At 41.0% G+C, this 16,271-nt stretch overlaps 2 protein-coding genes across 2 annotated transcripts; both read right to left on the reverse strand.

Annotated features, from left to right (window-relative positions):
• Positions 1–4,590: 4,590 nt before the first annotated feature.
• b4galt7 (xylosylprotein beta 1,4-galactosyltransferase, polypeptide 7 (galactosyltransferase I)) lies at positions 4,591–11,386 on the reverse strand. Its single transcript, XM_080526737.1, has 6 exons — positions 10,940–11,386; positions 9,854–10,186; positions 9,354–9,579; positions 9,115–9,198; positions 6,291–6,395; positions 4,591–5,698 (listed from the first exon to the last, which is right to left on the reverse strand). Exons 1-6 carry the CDS (start codon positions 10,990–10,992, stop codon positions 5,543–5,545), a joined length of 957 nt encoding a protein of 318 aa, XP_080382863.1. The 5' UTR covers positions 10,993–11,386; the 3' UTR covers positions 4,591–5,542.
• A 352-nt stretch (positions 11,387–11,738) lies between these two features.
• tmed9 (transmembrane p24 trafficking protein 9) lies at positions 11,739–15,667 on the reverse strand. The gene is made up of 5 exons (XM_080525078.1): positions 15,516–15,667; positions 14,568–14,668; positions 14,314–14,439; positions 14,074–14,220; positions 11,739–13,510 (listed from the first exon to the last, which is right to left on the reverse strand). The coding sequence occupies exons 1-5, from the start codon at positions 15,661–15,663 to the stop codon at positions 13,361–13,363; spliced, it is 672 nt and encodes a 223-aa protein (XP_080381204.1). The 5' UTR covers positions 15,664–15,667; the 3' UTR covers positions 11,739–13,360.
• Positions 15,668–16,271: the final 604 nt, after the last annotated feature.

Here is a 16,271-nt window from a genome sequence, read left to right on the forward strand (position 1 = left end):
TAATAACACAGTTATCCCAACTATTGGGTAGGCTACTGACTTTTTTTCTATTTGCTTGAAATGTGAAGTTATGAGACTAGCAGCTGCATAGCCGACATCTAGCAGGCCGAGCAGGAACGAGCAGTTGACAGTTCCACCTGCAACGTATTCAATCACTTCAATCTCAGGGCCAAAGATCAGGCTGACTTGAGGAAATGTGTTTACCACTCCTACATCCATGGCCTCTAGAACCTCTTTGAGGGAATTATCTAGCCTATTTGTAGGCCACATACTGACTATGAGCAACTCTATCAAGGCGTCTTAACCCAATATGGGCCGAAACTTTTTACAGATGGATTGTTTAAAGTGTAAGACAGGTCTTTGACCGAGGTCAAAAGGGCTTGGAAATGTGTCTCTCTATACTTCAGTTTCCAGGGTGCCTTCCTTCCCCTCCCTCTTTTGTTCGTTACAATCTTAGATGTTGTTGAAGGAGGGCGGGGGGGGGGGGGGGGGTACCAGAAAGTAGATCAGAGTCCCAAGGACCCAGGACAGATGTCACCCCATTCAGGAGGCATAATCGTGGCTCAGGGACGGACGACACAAAGGCCCCCCTGCTTATTTCTTTCATGATCTGCTCTGCGGAAGCCCATGTGAACCACGCAGGCCAAAGATCCCTTTGAGTCCCAAAGTAGTCCTTTCTCCACCCCTCTTGTCCCTGGCTGCCCAATCCCTCCACATATAATTAATAGCTTTTACTGCCAGATTTTGCCCCTTTACCTTTGATTCAGATGGCCATTAACATCTATTAATTTTGCCTCTGGCAATTAATCACAGATTTCGCTGGACTGAAAGAAGGTATTAAGCAGTTGGAGTTTTTGTAGGAACTGAGGGTGTGAAGCTGAGTTAAAATGTGATTATTGTCCCCGTGCCTTGCATCAGCTAACTGGTGTTAAGCCCTCTTGCAAGGAATGAGGTTATTTTCTTTTACTGGTCATTAAAAAGGCACTGCAAAGGATATCACAGGAAATTGCAGCCAATTATTATAGGCCTATTGATTCTATGGAGTATTAGGACATTACTGCAGTATCAATATCAGTATAAAAACTCTATTAAGCAGAACCAGAGTAGCCTAAAACACACATTGATACATTAGGTAAAACCGGATCACGTTAGAATGTTTTTTATATGTTGAATTTGGAATGAAAACAGTGCAGTAGTTATTTAACTTCATTAGTTAGACATGGAATGTTTGGTTTGTGCCACTGCATGCAAGGTTATGAGTATATTTTCTGCTATATTTTATAACTGGTGGAGGAACTGTTCAGGAATGTCAGATTAAAGGTAACTCTTGAAATAATTGGTATGATGTAAATAAATGTAATTGTTTGTTGTATGCTTTACTAACGTGGCCAACGCCCTCTGGTGGATGTTTAAAGTCTCAATTGGTCTTGGTAGACTTCTTGAACAAAACCATGCTTTTATGAGAACATTGATATCATGTTCAGAATCAGACTAGTCAGTTGGGTTAAATCTGATACTAAATAAATGAATACACACATGGCCAACATATATTTTTGGGCTTGCAGCATTTACAAAAAAGCCCTTATTTTTAAAATAAAACTTGATTTGATTTAGGGGTTCAGAAGTTAGCACATGTAGGCTACTTTAAAGAAATTATTTCCATTTCATAATGTATTTCCAATAGATTCCAATAACATACTCACTGCTTCGTATAGCCCTACATGAATGAGAGTATATAAATCAACACACTCATATTGATTCATATAACTTTGTTACAGTTCAAGTATTTTGGGGATGCATACTGCATTGAATGCTATGGTGTTGAACTGATGCCCGCTTATAGGCATTAATTAGACATTTTTTCGTGCATAGATAGACTTAAATATATGGAAAAGCAACTGGCCTAGGGCCTATATCGCAATAATCCCCATAATATGTATTGTTTATTAGATTATTATTCCAAATCTAAAATGAAATAATATTTTCCTTTTGCCGTTGTTAAAAGGTATTTTGTGTTAGGCTACTTGAGTTAGGCTATTCATTTAGGCCTATTTGAAGAACTTGACTTATTTATTTCGACCTTTCACACAGACGTTTTCTGTCACCGTCAATTCGAACCCATAAATGTCAATTAGCCTAGGCCTATGGAGAAGAATGTCAACAGTATTGAGTCTGATTTAAGCTTTTTGCCTCGGCACACCTGGCTTCTCGGAACATAATACGTTGTTAAGTGGGATCCAGAACGCCTCGAGCGTGTTCTTTACTCACTGAAAACGAATAAACATTGTAAATGTACCAGTCTGAGTGTGTTACCTGCAGCAGACGCCCATCGCTCCATCCTAATCTGAATAGGCCCATAGGCCGACAAAGGGCATTAGATCTTCAATTGAAATATAAAGATATTTAAAAATGCCAAAACCATCAATAAATATTCTAGGCTATGTGGGATGATCAATAGGAATTCAGAAATACAAACTTTGACGAAGTGCATATTTCCTTCAATGAATATTATTTACAACAGCCTATATGAAAATGTATTTTATTAGTTTTTTCGTTTTAAAACAATAAATGGCTAACATGTTCATGTTCATGTCAGGCTACACAACATTCAATTCACATGAACAGCAAATTAGGCCTAATAACAAATGTCGAGGCTACACACACTAGACCTTAGGAGACCACGAGGATTATAGGATTTGATGACGAACAGCACATGATGAGACACGATTTAACAAATACACCATTGGAATTGTACCAAAACACGTTTAAAAAGATAAAACAATGCATCACTTGCATGGTCCAGTCATATCAATAGATCATACAACTGAAAGGTATACAGACAAGTGACTCAATGCAGGCCACACAGTGGAACCATTTAACAGCCTCTTGTTTAACAAGAATTTGATTAATATGAATGCGTAACGGCCTTAGCCTGTAAGACCTTCATTTCGGGGTAACATAAATATCACGTCAGTTAAAAATTCGCCCATGATGAAGATTCATCATTGTCCACTGATATAGACTCGTCCTCACTGACTGGCGTATCGTGATTAGATTCATTGCTGTCTGGCGCACTGGCCGCTGTGTCCCCGTGGCTCTTCCTCCACCTTGTCCTCCTGTTTTGGAACCAAACTTTAATCTGCGTCTCGGTGAGGCGCAGTGTTGAGGCTAGAAGCACTTTCTCCGCTCCAGTCATATATTGTTGCTTGCTGAATACAGCTTCCAATTTGGTGAGCTGCTCGTCGGTAAAGATTGTGCGGATTCTTCTCCGCACGGAGGAGTACCCCCTCGATAGACTGCATGACTGGCCTGCACATAGAAAAAAGACAACATTGTATTTTATTATCCAAATTAGGCTACACCATGTTAATTGTATGCAAACCTCTAAGCATGGCACAAAGGCAAAAACCTGACCTAAAATAGAGACATAATAATAACTATAATTAATAATAATTAAATCTTACCTTTATACATAAGTTGTTTATAAGCATTTGGTTGCAGATGAGCTAAGTAAAGTGGGTGAAGTGAATTCGTAGTTGAATGTCCAATATGAGCCCATGTCGCCATTGACGCCTGATGACGCGCGGCTGGTTGTTGCACTTGCGTCGCTTGTGCAGGTGATTCCCGGGAATCCACGGAAAGAATAGCTTCAATGCTGAAACCGCATGTTTTCTTTGCCCTGGTCACTGGAACATTGTTCGGCAGCCACGAAGACGTGACCGCATGACCATAAAAAAGAAAGGATGATGGCGGTGGTGTTGAATATGATGGTCCGCAGTGAGACCTCGCGTCCAAGCTGTGTCTAGTCATGTTGCGTGTGCAGTGTGACGCTGAGCTACGGCGCGGGACCAGACCTTTATACCCCGCCTAACCACTCTGGATCAAGCCCGAGGCCAGAAACGACTTTGAAGAGATTAGTGTAAATCAGCCCTGGTGGGGGTAGCTGAGGTTGACCGAAGGCTAATAGATCAATTACAACCTGACAAACACTCTACACGACTTCTGACAGCAGGATCTGTATAAAAAAGGTCAGCTAAAGTGACAAATGATCACAATCACAGGTCTATACGCATTATTCAGTAGTCAAAGTGGTTTTCCTTGATCTATGACATTCAAATGAAATGACCCCAACAAAAACATTGATTTGAGACCCCCATAAATACTTGAGACTATTCAGCAAATTAATCCCTAATTTGGGACTTAATTTGTTCCAGGGAGGCAAGCTTAATCACACAGTCAAGTATTCAGTATTTGAAAATGCTAAATAAAAAACATTTAGACCCAAATAGGAACAAACACAGTTATACTGCTTTATACATTCCTGTATTTTTAAAGTAGATTCAAAACACTTTAACAGGTGGAACTATTCATTGTCAGTCGAGTTCAAAGGTGTAAGCCCTCGCTAATGGCTCTTCACAGGATCATTATGATTAAAGAGACACCTGAAATGACAGGCTTGGCTTCAAGCACGGCCCTGGTGGCCTCATGAGACAGGTCTCAGACCTGCACTCCCAAGCCATGTGAAAAACCTACACATTTCCTGAGTTTCTAGAGCAACAGCACAGCACTGCAACAAAAAGAACCTCATTATAACATTATTATAAATATTATGGACAACAACATTCACGGTAAGTATTGAAAACACTCAAGCGCACTGATGAGCTGTGTTGCATATCGCTGCATTTGCAATGAAGGGCTTTAGAATGAGACATGATCATGTTTCTCACGTTCATAAGTCATACTTTATAAATACTGAATATTGTACAAATACATGGTACCATTGACTTGCACTGTATTTAAAAAAAACATTACGACAATATGGTATAGCATACACTTCTATGCTTAAGCTTAACCAAAACATATTTCCATAACGCCTGGTCTGTCCCTAAGCACCAAATCATAACTGATTTACCATACCCAAACCCTAAATGGCACTGATACCCAACACTGATAGTTGAGCACACGGTTTAGAAGGAGTTGACTCCAGTCATGGAAATGGCATGGAAATGGCATGCCAATCCAGTGCATCAAATAAAACAACTTCATAGTAACTTGGTCCACCTCTGGTGAAGAATGTAACACAGCAGCTACTGCTGAGGAACAGGGAAGGATTCCTGAACGTTGTGGTAAAGATCCATCAGGAATTCTCTCCAGAAACGTATGGTAGGGCCATGACTGTACCGTTTCCTCATTCGCGTACCATCGATAATGGTAAAGTGTCTGCTTGGTAAGTCCCTGAAGTTCGCTCTGAGATCCAATCACTTCTGAATACTTAATTAGGCATCTACGTAGCAGTTCTAACTTCTAAAACATAAAATATTAACTACAACAAAAGAAATACAGTTCAGTATAAATACATTCCATCTCACTAAATTGGGGATTTGCTGAGTTGAAAAGGCCCTCTCTCTATCTCTCTCTCAGCAGCCAGATGGCACCCATGTCCTTTGGAACAAGCATTGTCCTGGCGGGCACAGCAAGCAGGAGAGAAGCCGCGTCACTCTGGAGTCATGTGACACACCACATGAGCGGGCATGGGGGCCTGTCAGCCCAGCAGGCACCATGGAGTCTTGTCCTGGTCACATCCCAGGTGGGTATTGATGACGGTGCAGGGGGCTCCGCTAATGCTCAGCTCTTGTCTGGACTCCACCTTGTAGATCAAGTTAGTCAGGCCGCCCTCAGGATCCACTTTGAATTGCTCCTTCCAAAAACACAAGACAGAGAATACCAATAATATTATTAACCTCGGCGGGAATACAACGTATTAATACACAATGTGGTATACAATTTACTGTAGAAATACAGCGTACTGTAGAACACATATGTGACTGCTCCTGGTGTTTCTGGACACCTCTCGGAAATGAGAAAGACGTCAAATTCGTCTTTAAAGTTTTTTTTCTTTTTTTTTCTGATTTTCGTTTTTTTTAGCTAACATTCAACTCGAAGATGTGAAGTACCCACTCGTTATTTTTCCGAACAGTTTTACGTTCATTAAATAAGTGTAATCTATAACACAATGACTTCGTTTCTTGTTGTTTGATGGGGATTCATTATCTTTGATGGGGATTTTCTGTGCTTAGTGATTTCCGGTGTAGCAACTTTCAAATACTCATGTCGTCTTCAATTTGTTTCCGATTTCAATGTATGATGCATCATTTGAAAGCTTACAATCTGTAGTTTAAGCACATGTAAAAAACTGAAAAATGATTTCGCCTACAGGTAGCCCTTTTCATTGGGCTGTGTCACATATACAATATGACAGATGTGACCATTGCAGTGGGGGATTTCAATACCTGCTTTTGAGAAGCTACTCTCTTCTGGTCTCTCTTCCTCCAGGCGGGGTCGTGGATGTGGCGAAAGGTTTTATACCCGGTGGTTATCCCACTGGGCCTGAATAGCTGGCGATAGAGAGTGGGTGAGATTGATTATTCACCAGGGATGCAAACACAACTATTAGGGGTGTAACGGATCATGGCTGATCCGTACAGATCGCCCCCCACGGTTCGGCACGCATGTGTACCGCGGATCAATTGCAAAATGTAACCAAGTAATAATATTACTTAATATTAGTTAATATCCCTTGTAAATCACAATGTGATTGAGTTGCCATGAAAAGATAGACGCGACAGTTGCATGCTTTGTTTTAGCGCAATGATAGGTTGATAATGCAAAAAAAGATCTGTTGTTTACTCACTACACGTGAAGCTGCGTTCGTAAATTCGCTCTGGAATCTGATCAGCATTCATGGAACGCCTCTTGTCCAATCAAATTACGTGGTCCCTTTATGACGTCGGACTCAGTGTGCTCTCCGGCGCTCTCAGAGCAAATTTACGAACGCAGCCCAAGTGTATCATGGCGAGTAGAGTAGTGCTGGTAATGTTGGCGGCAGAGAAGAACTTGAAATGCCTCCCTCGTCATTTAAATCCCATGTATGGGAGCACTTTGGCTTCTCTGTCAATGGCTTCTCTGACGGGAGGCATGAAAAGGGCAGCGTGACAACTTCTGTAGGCATTTTTTTCATACCATGTTTAAAATAAGGTTTCACTTTATTATTTAGTTAAAAGTGGCACAAAACATGTTTATTCGTCTGCTTTAAAGAGCCCAGTGATTCACTGCTGCAACCAGGCGCCTCCTCCTTCTCTCTTACTGCATCAATTAAGTTGAATGTGTATTTCTGTTTAATATGTAGCCTAATGTTTGAGTGTAGAATATGTTATGTATATATATATGTATATATACTACCAGTTTTGACATCTTGAATGTTGTTGGGTTTTACAACCAAAAAGTGGTGTTTTTACAGAATTCAAGGAAAAATATGTTTAAAAAAAATTTGTTTTATGTTTTGTGTTGATCTGAAAAATGATCTGATCCGTGACTCAAAAACCGTGACACGATCCGATCCGTGAGTTAGGTGATCCGTTACACCCCTAACAACTATGGTGAAAAAAGAGAGAACTACCCGAAGTCGTTGCGGGTGGGAGGAGCGGTACGGCGGGGGCTAGTGTTATAAAAAGCGGTTATGACTTAATTCAATCGTTTGCTCTGAAGAAGCTCCTCTCACAAAACTGGCTACTCTTCTCTACACTCACACAACCCACCTCTGCATTGGATATGCCATCACACATACTGGCAGTTTAGGTGCAGCACTTTGCCGGATCTTCTCAGCTTGGTTGCTGGGAGTGGGGTCTCCTTTCCAAGGAGCTGTTTCACACTTTGTGTTGTTATGATAGTGGTCACCTTCTGTCTGTGGAGCTGTCTGTCTGTCTGACAGTGTGATATGCACGCCATTTCCTCTACCATCTAGCATGTCCTTTTTCTATCAATCAGACAGTGGGAACTTATGGTTCACTGACTTAACCTGAATTGTGGCATCTATCTTAGCCAAAATATTGCAATGAATTGGATTCGGTGAGTAATTCCCACTCTACCTAGTTAACTATAACACTACTTTACATTGTTAGCAGGCTCACAAAACAAGCTGTGTTAGTTGAATAGTGATGTGTCATTGATTTTCAACAACGCTTAGCTCGCGCTTTTATTTTGAAATCGCGAAAACGGAAGTGTCGGAATGTGCCTCTTGTTGTTGTTCAGACGACAGATGCCAAACTACCGACATGTTTGCTGTAATTATATGACTTGGCAGAAGGCAGGCATCAGTCAATAGCTCTTTCAATAGCCATATGACACCGAATGCATTTTTTTCTTCTATTTTCGGCCCAATACATACGGTGGCCGAACTTTCGGTGCATCCCTACTTCCAACTACACTTGCTCCCTGCATCCAGTTGTTGCACATGAACTGCATCGCTCATCAAATTCCCTCACTCTGAAAATGAAAGCAGTGTAACGTTAACTGCTGTTATAAACGGAATGATGACATGAGGTGCGTGTCCACTGGCGAGCGGTATTTTAGAGCTGACTACAGAGATGGTGAACATTAGCACTAGCTAACACTAGCTAGATATTTACCTTAGCTGGGTGCCGTTTAGCTAAATATACAGCTTGTTGGTGGACACAGCCTAAGTTAACTTATCTAGCCAGCTAGCTAACGCTATAGCGCTGAACTGCTCGAACCTGCTGAAAACCATGAGGTCCAGTTAAGCTAATGTAGCTAAGCTAGCTAGCCTAATAGCTTACGTTAATATAGACTCGGTGTAGCTAAGAGAAGCTGGATTGACACGGAAGCTTGTATTGACACGGAATACAATAACATTAGCAAAAAAAGATCTACAGAGCTAGTATTGACGGTCCAATCAAACTGCGCTCAACGGAGGAACGTTACCGGTTCACAGCAAGTCCTGACCCCTGACGCGCAATCCATTCAGGCTGTATGAATACACTACAGTATACTATAGGAATAGTTAAGGAGATTTGTCTGTCACCGCCCCCCCCCCCCCCCCATCCCAAATAAAAACTCTTCGGATCACACAAGTCACCAAAATTGACGTGAAAAAAGCGGAAAGCGAGTTGTTTGCATCCCTGATTCAGGACTACCTGCATGCAGAGTGGAATACAGATGCTTGTCGTTAATTCATTCAAGAGGAATCCAGGGATTGACCAAACTGCTCCCTGTGTCTCTGTAACACATCAGTGGAGGAGTCCTAGATGTTAAGCCTACCTGTAATCCAGCTGTTCTTAGTCTTCTGTAGAACTCGTCATCTTCTCTCCCCCAGCCCCAGAACCGATTGGACATGCCATTGCACTTCAGGAGGAGAGAACATAACACACTCAACACCATAGATCAAGTCCATGCACAATATTAGAATATGTATACATTTAGCAATGGGATTCCAATATCCGTGGTAAATATTATTGGTATACAATTTAACGTAGCAATTAACTTTGCAATTGGGTTACCATGTGGTAATGCTCCTTGGAGAGCAGCAGGATCCCCCCCACGTATGTCTTATAATGATATAGGGGGTGGAGCTCTGGCGAGGCCACATGGAACGGTCCTTCCTTTGGGAACCCGTAGTCCAGAGCCTCATTCAGAGGCAGCAGGTCCACATCGTGCATAGCAATATAATCTGTGTCGTTCCCGCTCTCTGTGTAACCCACGTTGATGAGAGCGGCTCTGTTAAACCTGTGAAACATAATAGTGCCAAGTACAGTCAAGTCAGCGCTTCATTTGGTGCTTAGAATCAGGATGACTTCGGTAAGACACAAACAGCCAGGTCATGCATCCGAAATTAGAATAAAGCTACAAACAAGGTAACATCCTTGTTATCTATGACGTGATTCTTAACGTTGTCCAAATCTCTCATGGCTAGTTCAGCTAGGCTATGCTCATCAGAATGCATGCGAAGCTCGTAAACAACCACTGGGCTACTACAGCGACATACCAACTCACCACTTACCGATAGTGATCCACTTGGTTGATGACAATTATCTTATGCAGGATTTTCTTCTTGTTCAGGTATGAGTGCATGAAGGGGACAAAGATCAGCAGCTCCTCAAAACGCTCTCTAAAAGGGATGATGAGGGCCAGTTTATGAGGACCCCACGATGGGTCGTCCCCAGTGGATACCTGTCGCTCCAGTGGGCAGGGCTGATGAGGGAGGCGGCCGTCGTCCCCCGCGGCGCGGTTCATGTCCCCCGTGCAGCTGAGCTGGAGCCACAGTAGGGAGACCAGCACCAGGATCATACACAGGCCGAAGAGCTTGTAGACGGTGCATTTCCCTGAGAGAAATCTGAAGGTACAGTAACAATATAAATAACTGAATAAATAAATCTCCATGATGCATCATGCTTCTGAAAATGCAGTAAATCCGCCTAAAAAACAACAACAACTGCGATAGCCATCCATGTAAGGACTCAGGCCTAAACAATGAATCCACACAATGAAAAAAAGTTGTTAGGCCTACATACAGTATAAAGGTGCACACACTGAACAATTTATCCTCAAGTGTCAGTAAGTACAATAGCTTCTGTGTAGTAGCAGAAGTGTGAGTAAAGGGAAATTAGAAACACATGGCTAAATGTTACAATAACTCGGTCTACATGCATATTTTGCAACAGCCACAATAATACAAATGTAGATGTACACACACATGCCTATTATCCTGATACAGAAATGTAATCAGCATACCGGTACTTGTTAAATCTAATGCAGCATCATTCTCTCACACAACACATTTGAAGAGCAACACACTTTAGGCTGCCTACACTTAGGCCAACTCACTTATTAGGCCTACTCTCCTCTTGAAGAATAACTTTTGGTGTCTCATTTCTTTGAAGTTGTACAAAGACAGTGTGTGAAAGGTTTGAACAATCTTAAACATCTGCGGTATAATCATCATACCCAACTGCATTACCTCATCATAACATTCAATGCCAGCGGATGTAACTGGCTTATAATGCACATAGTAGATTATAGAACATATATGTAACACATTGTTTTTTTATCAATCCACAGGACCTGATAGTAAAATGACAAGTCTTACCTTCTATCTTCCTTGAAATAGAGAACTGGTTTTCTTCGTGATGAGTACATCATTTTCAAAGATAAAAGTACCAAAAGTGTATAGATTGCGAAATAACAAGCAAGTCAACAAAAACTAAACGTTTCAGAGAATGATCTCATTCTCCACAGTCGAACTTCTCCATTCTTCCACCCTCTTTTCTCTGCAGCCGTCCCATTGCATTATATCAACGCGTGAAATATGAATCTTCTCATGACATACTGTTGCTAGCTATGCTTTCTGATATTCAAAGCGTTAACATTACGATAATAACATCGAACTGTATCGTTACTGTAAGCTAGCGGGTATACAGTGAGTGAGTGTCCACGTAGCATCTCATAGCGGAGCGAGGGACATGCTGTTCTCCCAGAGAGAACCCTGTGGATTTTGGGAAAACAAAATATTTAAGGCTAACGACATAAATAAGGTTCCATAGTTATCTTAGTGTTTTGAACACAAACACAAGTAAATTACACTGACATTAGATCATTCTATCATTTAACTATGAAACTTCTACTCAAAACATTATCAAAACCTTGATTTCGTCGATGTCCGTCCCTACATTGCTCCTAAAGGGAACCTTAACTCAGGCATTAAACGTTCCTACGTGCCACAAGTAGACATATCAAAGGACATGCATGTAATTACCACAGCCCTGTAGGTTCTCTGGTACACAGTAGCAACCTATTACCTGTTAATGGAAAATGTACCATACGTAATATCCCAATTAGGTTTGTAGAACATTTATGTAATCAATTATTCAAGTAGTCAAGCAAGCAAGCCAAATGTGACAAAACTTTATTTTTGAGTGCAATTTTAGATTTCACATTAACCGAATGTCTCAAAAATCCCCACTCCCCAAAACAAACCTTCACTAATTAATTCAAATCAAGATTCTGAAATCTACCCATAACAAATGCAGGAAATAATGATGTACCATATCAAGCAAAGGTCTGAGGATATTGGGGTATAAACAAAAATAACCGAACAAAAAACTTTTGCAACTAATATCCAGTAGGCTACAGTCAAATGGACAGATGGTACAGACTCATTTCTAAAGTCTGTATATTACCTTGATCCTTGTCAAAGCATGTTCAAGTGTACAATGGATGACAGGTTGTCTCACTTACCAACCCGTTGTACTCAATGAGCACTAGAGTTATCAGGAGCAGTTCTAAATTGAATTAAATCAGTGTCTTCATAACTCTACCTGAGTATTTGCAAAAAGGAAGCAGACAAACAGAAGAAACAAAACAAACAATGTCCAGAACCTAAAGATATCAAAGTAATCCAGGATCTCTTGGACATGTTGTACAAAATAATTTACACAAGCAATACCTCATAAAACCATATTCAGGGCAAATGTTCACTTTTGCCAACACCAAGCCAATGGGTTACAATAAAGGAACATCTTTGGCAGTGTCTTATGCATATAGGAAAAACTGCATTTCATTCTTATTGAAGTGAAATGCATAGTACTTCACATGAATAATTGATTTCCACATAAATACAGGAGAACTGCCATCCCAGACTAATATCAGAAATATGGCACCACAACCTAAATCCAAATTTAGTGATGTTTCTTGTCTCCTATAGCAGGTGTATAGATTAAACCATTAAACAGAAACTGTACTTTTTTATTAAAACTCTGCATATCTTTCTATACACACTGACCCCCAACCAACACTTGGATAAATCCATCAGGGATGAACGTACATTCATTTGAATCAGAATAAAATGGAAAGATAAGTATGCACATGACCAAACATAACAGTTTCCCAATTGATAAGTCACTATTTTTGAAGTATGGCTCGAAACTAAATGGGTGATCTCTCCAGGCCAGTAACACAACCATTACAATTGAAGGTAGAAAGAAAAAAAGAAAAACAGAGGGAGAAAAAATACATCAGTCAAAAAGTATCCACCTGGTGCAAGACCATATGAAGACCATATGAAGACCATATGAAGAGTATTCCATCACATGTCAGTGCTGCATAACCATCATATGGATTGTCAAATTTAGAGAGTACATGATGAAATACACTACAGAAGTGGTTTTAACCTTTGAAGAACAAAGTGTGCCATCATCATGTACGCTGTACAAAAATGATGATTCTGTCCCAAACTTAAGGATATAACCATTTTCTGGCCATGGTAAAATGTAGCAGAGGAACATAAATAAAACCAATTTCAGACATTGTCTGCCTTTCAGAAACATAGGGCATATCGAAATTCCAAAACAGAGCCCTTTCCAGATAAAATAAAGACAAATAGGTGGACTTTCACTGTCAGGATGGTAGCATCACCAGTCTGCACAAATATCTTTTGAAGGAAAAAGGATTCTGACTGATGTTTGAGTACTGCATGAATAGGAAAACAACAAAACACGAATGCAGTCAGAGTCTACACTAATTTCTTGGCTTCAAAGAAGCTCTTCAGATGCCTCATCTGCCAGAAGCCAATGGCCACAAGGATCAGCGTCTGGACGATCGACCACCACAACACCCTCTGGTTGGTGCTCTCACTGGTCTGCCTGAAGCGCTCTTCGCGGTACTGAAAGATGAAGAGCACAGATTAGAATTTCTGAGGGACAGTGCCACTCATACTTTTCATTTGATTGGACAGATCTCGTGATATAGACAGGAAAGTAAGGAGAAGAAGGGAGAGAGGGCATGTCAGCAGGGTATGGGCCGGATTCCAACCCATGCCGACATGGGCATACGTGTGCACTGTAGACCATGGTGCTAGACCACTGGACCACCCCAGGCCACCAGATTAGAAAATTCATAGCAGCACACATGGGTCGTTTCTGTTCCCTATGTAAGCTTAGGAGGCTTTTTTTTTTTTGGGGGGGGGTGTCTATGGTTCAGTTAATTCATACTGTTTGTATTGTATTTATTGTTATATTGTTGTAAAGCGTTTGGAGGTTAAAAAAAATAAAAATAAAAGAGAAAACACAATACGAATACATTTTGATTGACTGATTTAAATAAAACTGGTCCCAAAAGACCAAATGCGTAGGCTATTCCAGTCTCAAGAGTCTGGATCAGCGTAAGCCACTTACTCTATCTACCTGTTCTAGACCATATTGGGCAGACAGCATTGTCCTGACTTACCCTTTGATAGTTCTGCTCCTTCTGGATCTGGTCCACCTGCTCCACCAGCTGCCTCACCCTCAGCTGCAGCTCCGTCAGCTTGTCTTTGGCTGCGATCTCTGCATAGTTATTGGTATGCTCCCCGACTTGGATGTCCAAGTGAACCCTCTGATAAATAAGGTGTCAATGAGAGGAGCACTCGATGCAGTAAACAACAAGCATGAGACGTGTCGTTTTACAGTCACAGCCATATATACTTACAAGCATTCCACCAGCAAATAAAGCAAACTTCGATGAGTTGGAGTGGAGGCAGATCTGATGTTCTCCAGGGGTGTGTGAGGTGAAGGTGAATCTTCCCTCCGAACCATACTGACGAGACAGGATCACCTGTAGACCAGGGAGTGTGCACGCACGCACACCAACAGTCAGTGTCATCCATTTCTCTGGAATGTTTCTTCACAAGGGCATGTTTGAAGTGGATAACAATAATCACACGGATCTACTTCACATATCACCTTCTCATCAGGATCTTTCACTTCAACAAACATCCCTAGTCCCTGTGTGGCAGGCAGGTACTCTTCTTTCTGCTTGTCATACAATTGTGTCCGGTAGTTTCCTAAATGGAAGTAGAATTGTTAATAACATCAGTCACAAAACCATTCCATGGTGTGCAGATAGTGAACCCTATCTAGATTGGATGAAGAAGCACCTAGAAACAGAAAAAAGTAAAGTAAGTTTAGCATTTTACATTCTAATTGTTATGGTTTGTCAAAGGGCAACTTCTATCCATAGCAGAAGAGAGTATGAAACCGGAAGCGGGTATGGAAATGAATTCTGACCAAATGTATGTTTACAATTGTATGTTTCATAGTCATTTAACACGTGATTTCACTAAATGTTACAGATGTTCTCTGTAGTTAAAGAGAAGATAACAGCTCATGTTATAGGTGGTAATGCTCCAATAGCGTTGGATATCAATCGCCATAAAACCCCACTGAAGAAGAATCAACATTTTGGCACCAACAGCAATTTGTCATCTCAATGATCATGAGTCATGACTAGTTAGTTGACCAGCTAATTGAGTGCAGTGTTATTTGGGGTGGAGGATTTGACAGCTGTCTGTTTGTTGGCTAGCTAGCTAGTTGACACCGTAGCACATCTCTAGCTAGGTAGCTGTCAGTGTGCAGCAATACAACTTTCCGAGCCCTGGAAAGTTAGCTAGCATGCTTATTTATTTGACAGCTTAGAGGCGTTTACAAACGATACGGTAATTGCATGCGTGTCGTGGCTCATTGTTTGCGTGGCATTGCTTAGTAGGTCAGATATCTTCTAAAACGTTAGTTTACAAACCCTACTTTCGAGCTACTTCCGATGTAAGCTAAGCTATCTCAGCTAACAAGCTAACTTGAAAGTAGCTGCCCATGCTAGCAATTTCAGGACCATACTAAAACGAATATACTGACCGATGATCATTGTTTCATCCGGAATTTCCTCTATAAAGCATTTCTTCTCCGTCTCCCCGATGTGAAAGTACAGGGAGGAGACACAGCTGTAATAAACGTGTAAAAGCAAAACTGACAACACACAAGACTGCATTTTGACTGCCACCATCTTCCTGCCGGTGAAAGAAGACGACGAAATGTTGATCTGAAATGATGATCTGAGTCTGCGCAGAAGAATCAGTGCCACGTAACCTATCGCTTGCCATACTAGTAGTCCAATCAACACTTGTGTTTGACTCCTGGGTAATGTAGTTCAAGTGCTTTCCTCGCAACTGGGCTGTGTTCATTATGAATAACCTCCAAAAGCAGATATATACCTAAAGCTTTTTAAAACATCGGAAACACATTAGGTTGGGGGGCATTGCGAGTAGATATTGCACAAACGCTAAGCACAACCATCATTCGAATTACTGAATGTAGAATATAAAAACAAAGACTACAATAACTGGAGATAACTTTTTTTAATGAGTTATAGATCACTGCCCTCTTGTCACTTATGCAATGTAATGTGGATATTCCCATACAAATAACTGGGGTGTGAAAGAAGCCACCCCAAAGAAGAGAAACTGATTCAGAATCCTAAAAAAAAGAAAAAATGTTCCATAGAAAAAAATAGAAGGTTGTTGCAATCTTATAGCATGTTGAATAACCTTGATTGGCTGAAAATCCATTCATACACCTACCCACACACAATAAGGTATAACAAGGCCAAAACCT

This window comes from Nansenia antarctica (assembly GCF_963989245.1).
Source record: "Nansenia antarctica genome assembly, chromosome: 3".
In the NCBI taxonomy this organism is placed as follows: domain Eukaryota; kingdom Metazoa; phylum Chordata; class Actinopteri; order Argentiniformes; family Microstomatidae; genus Nansenia; species Nansenia antarctica.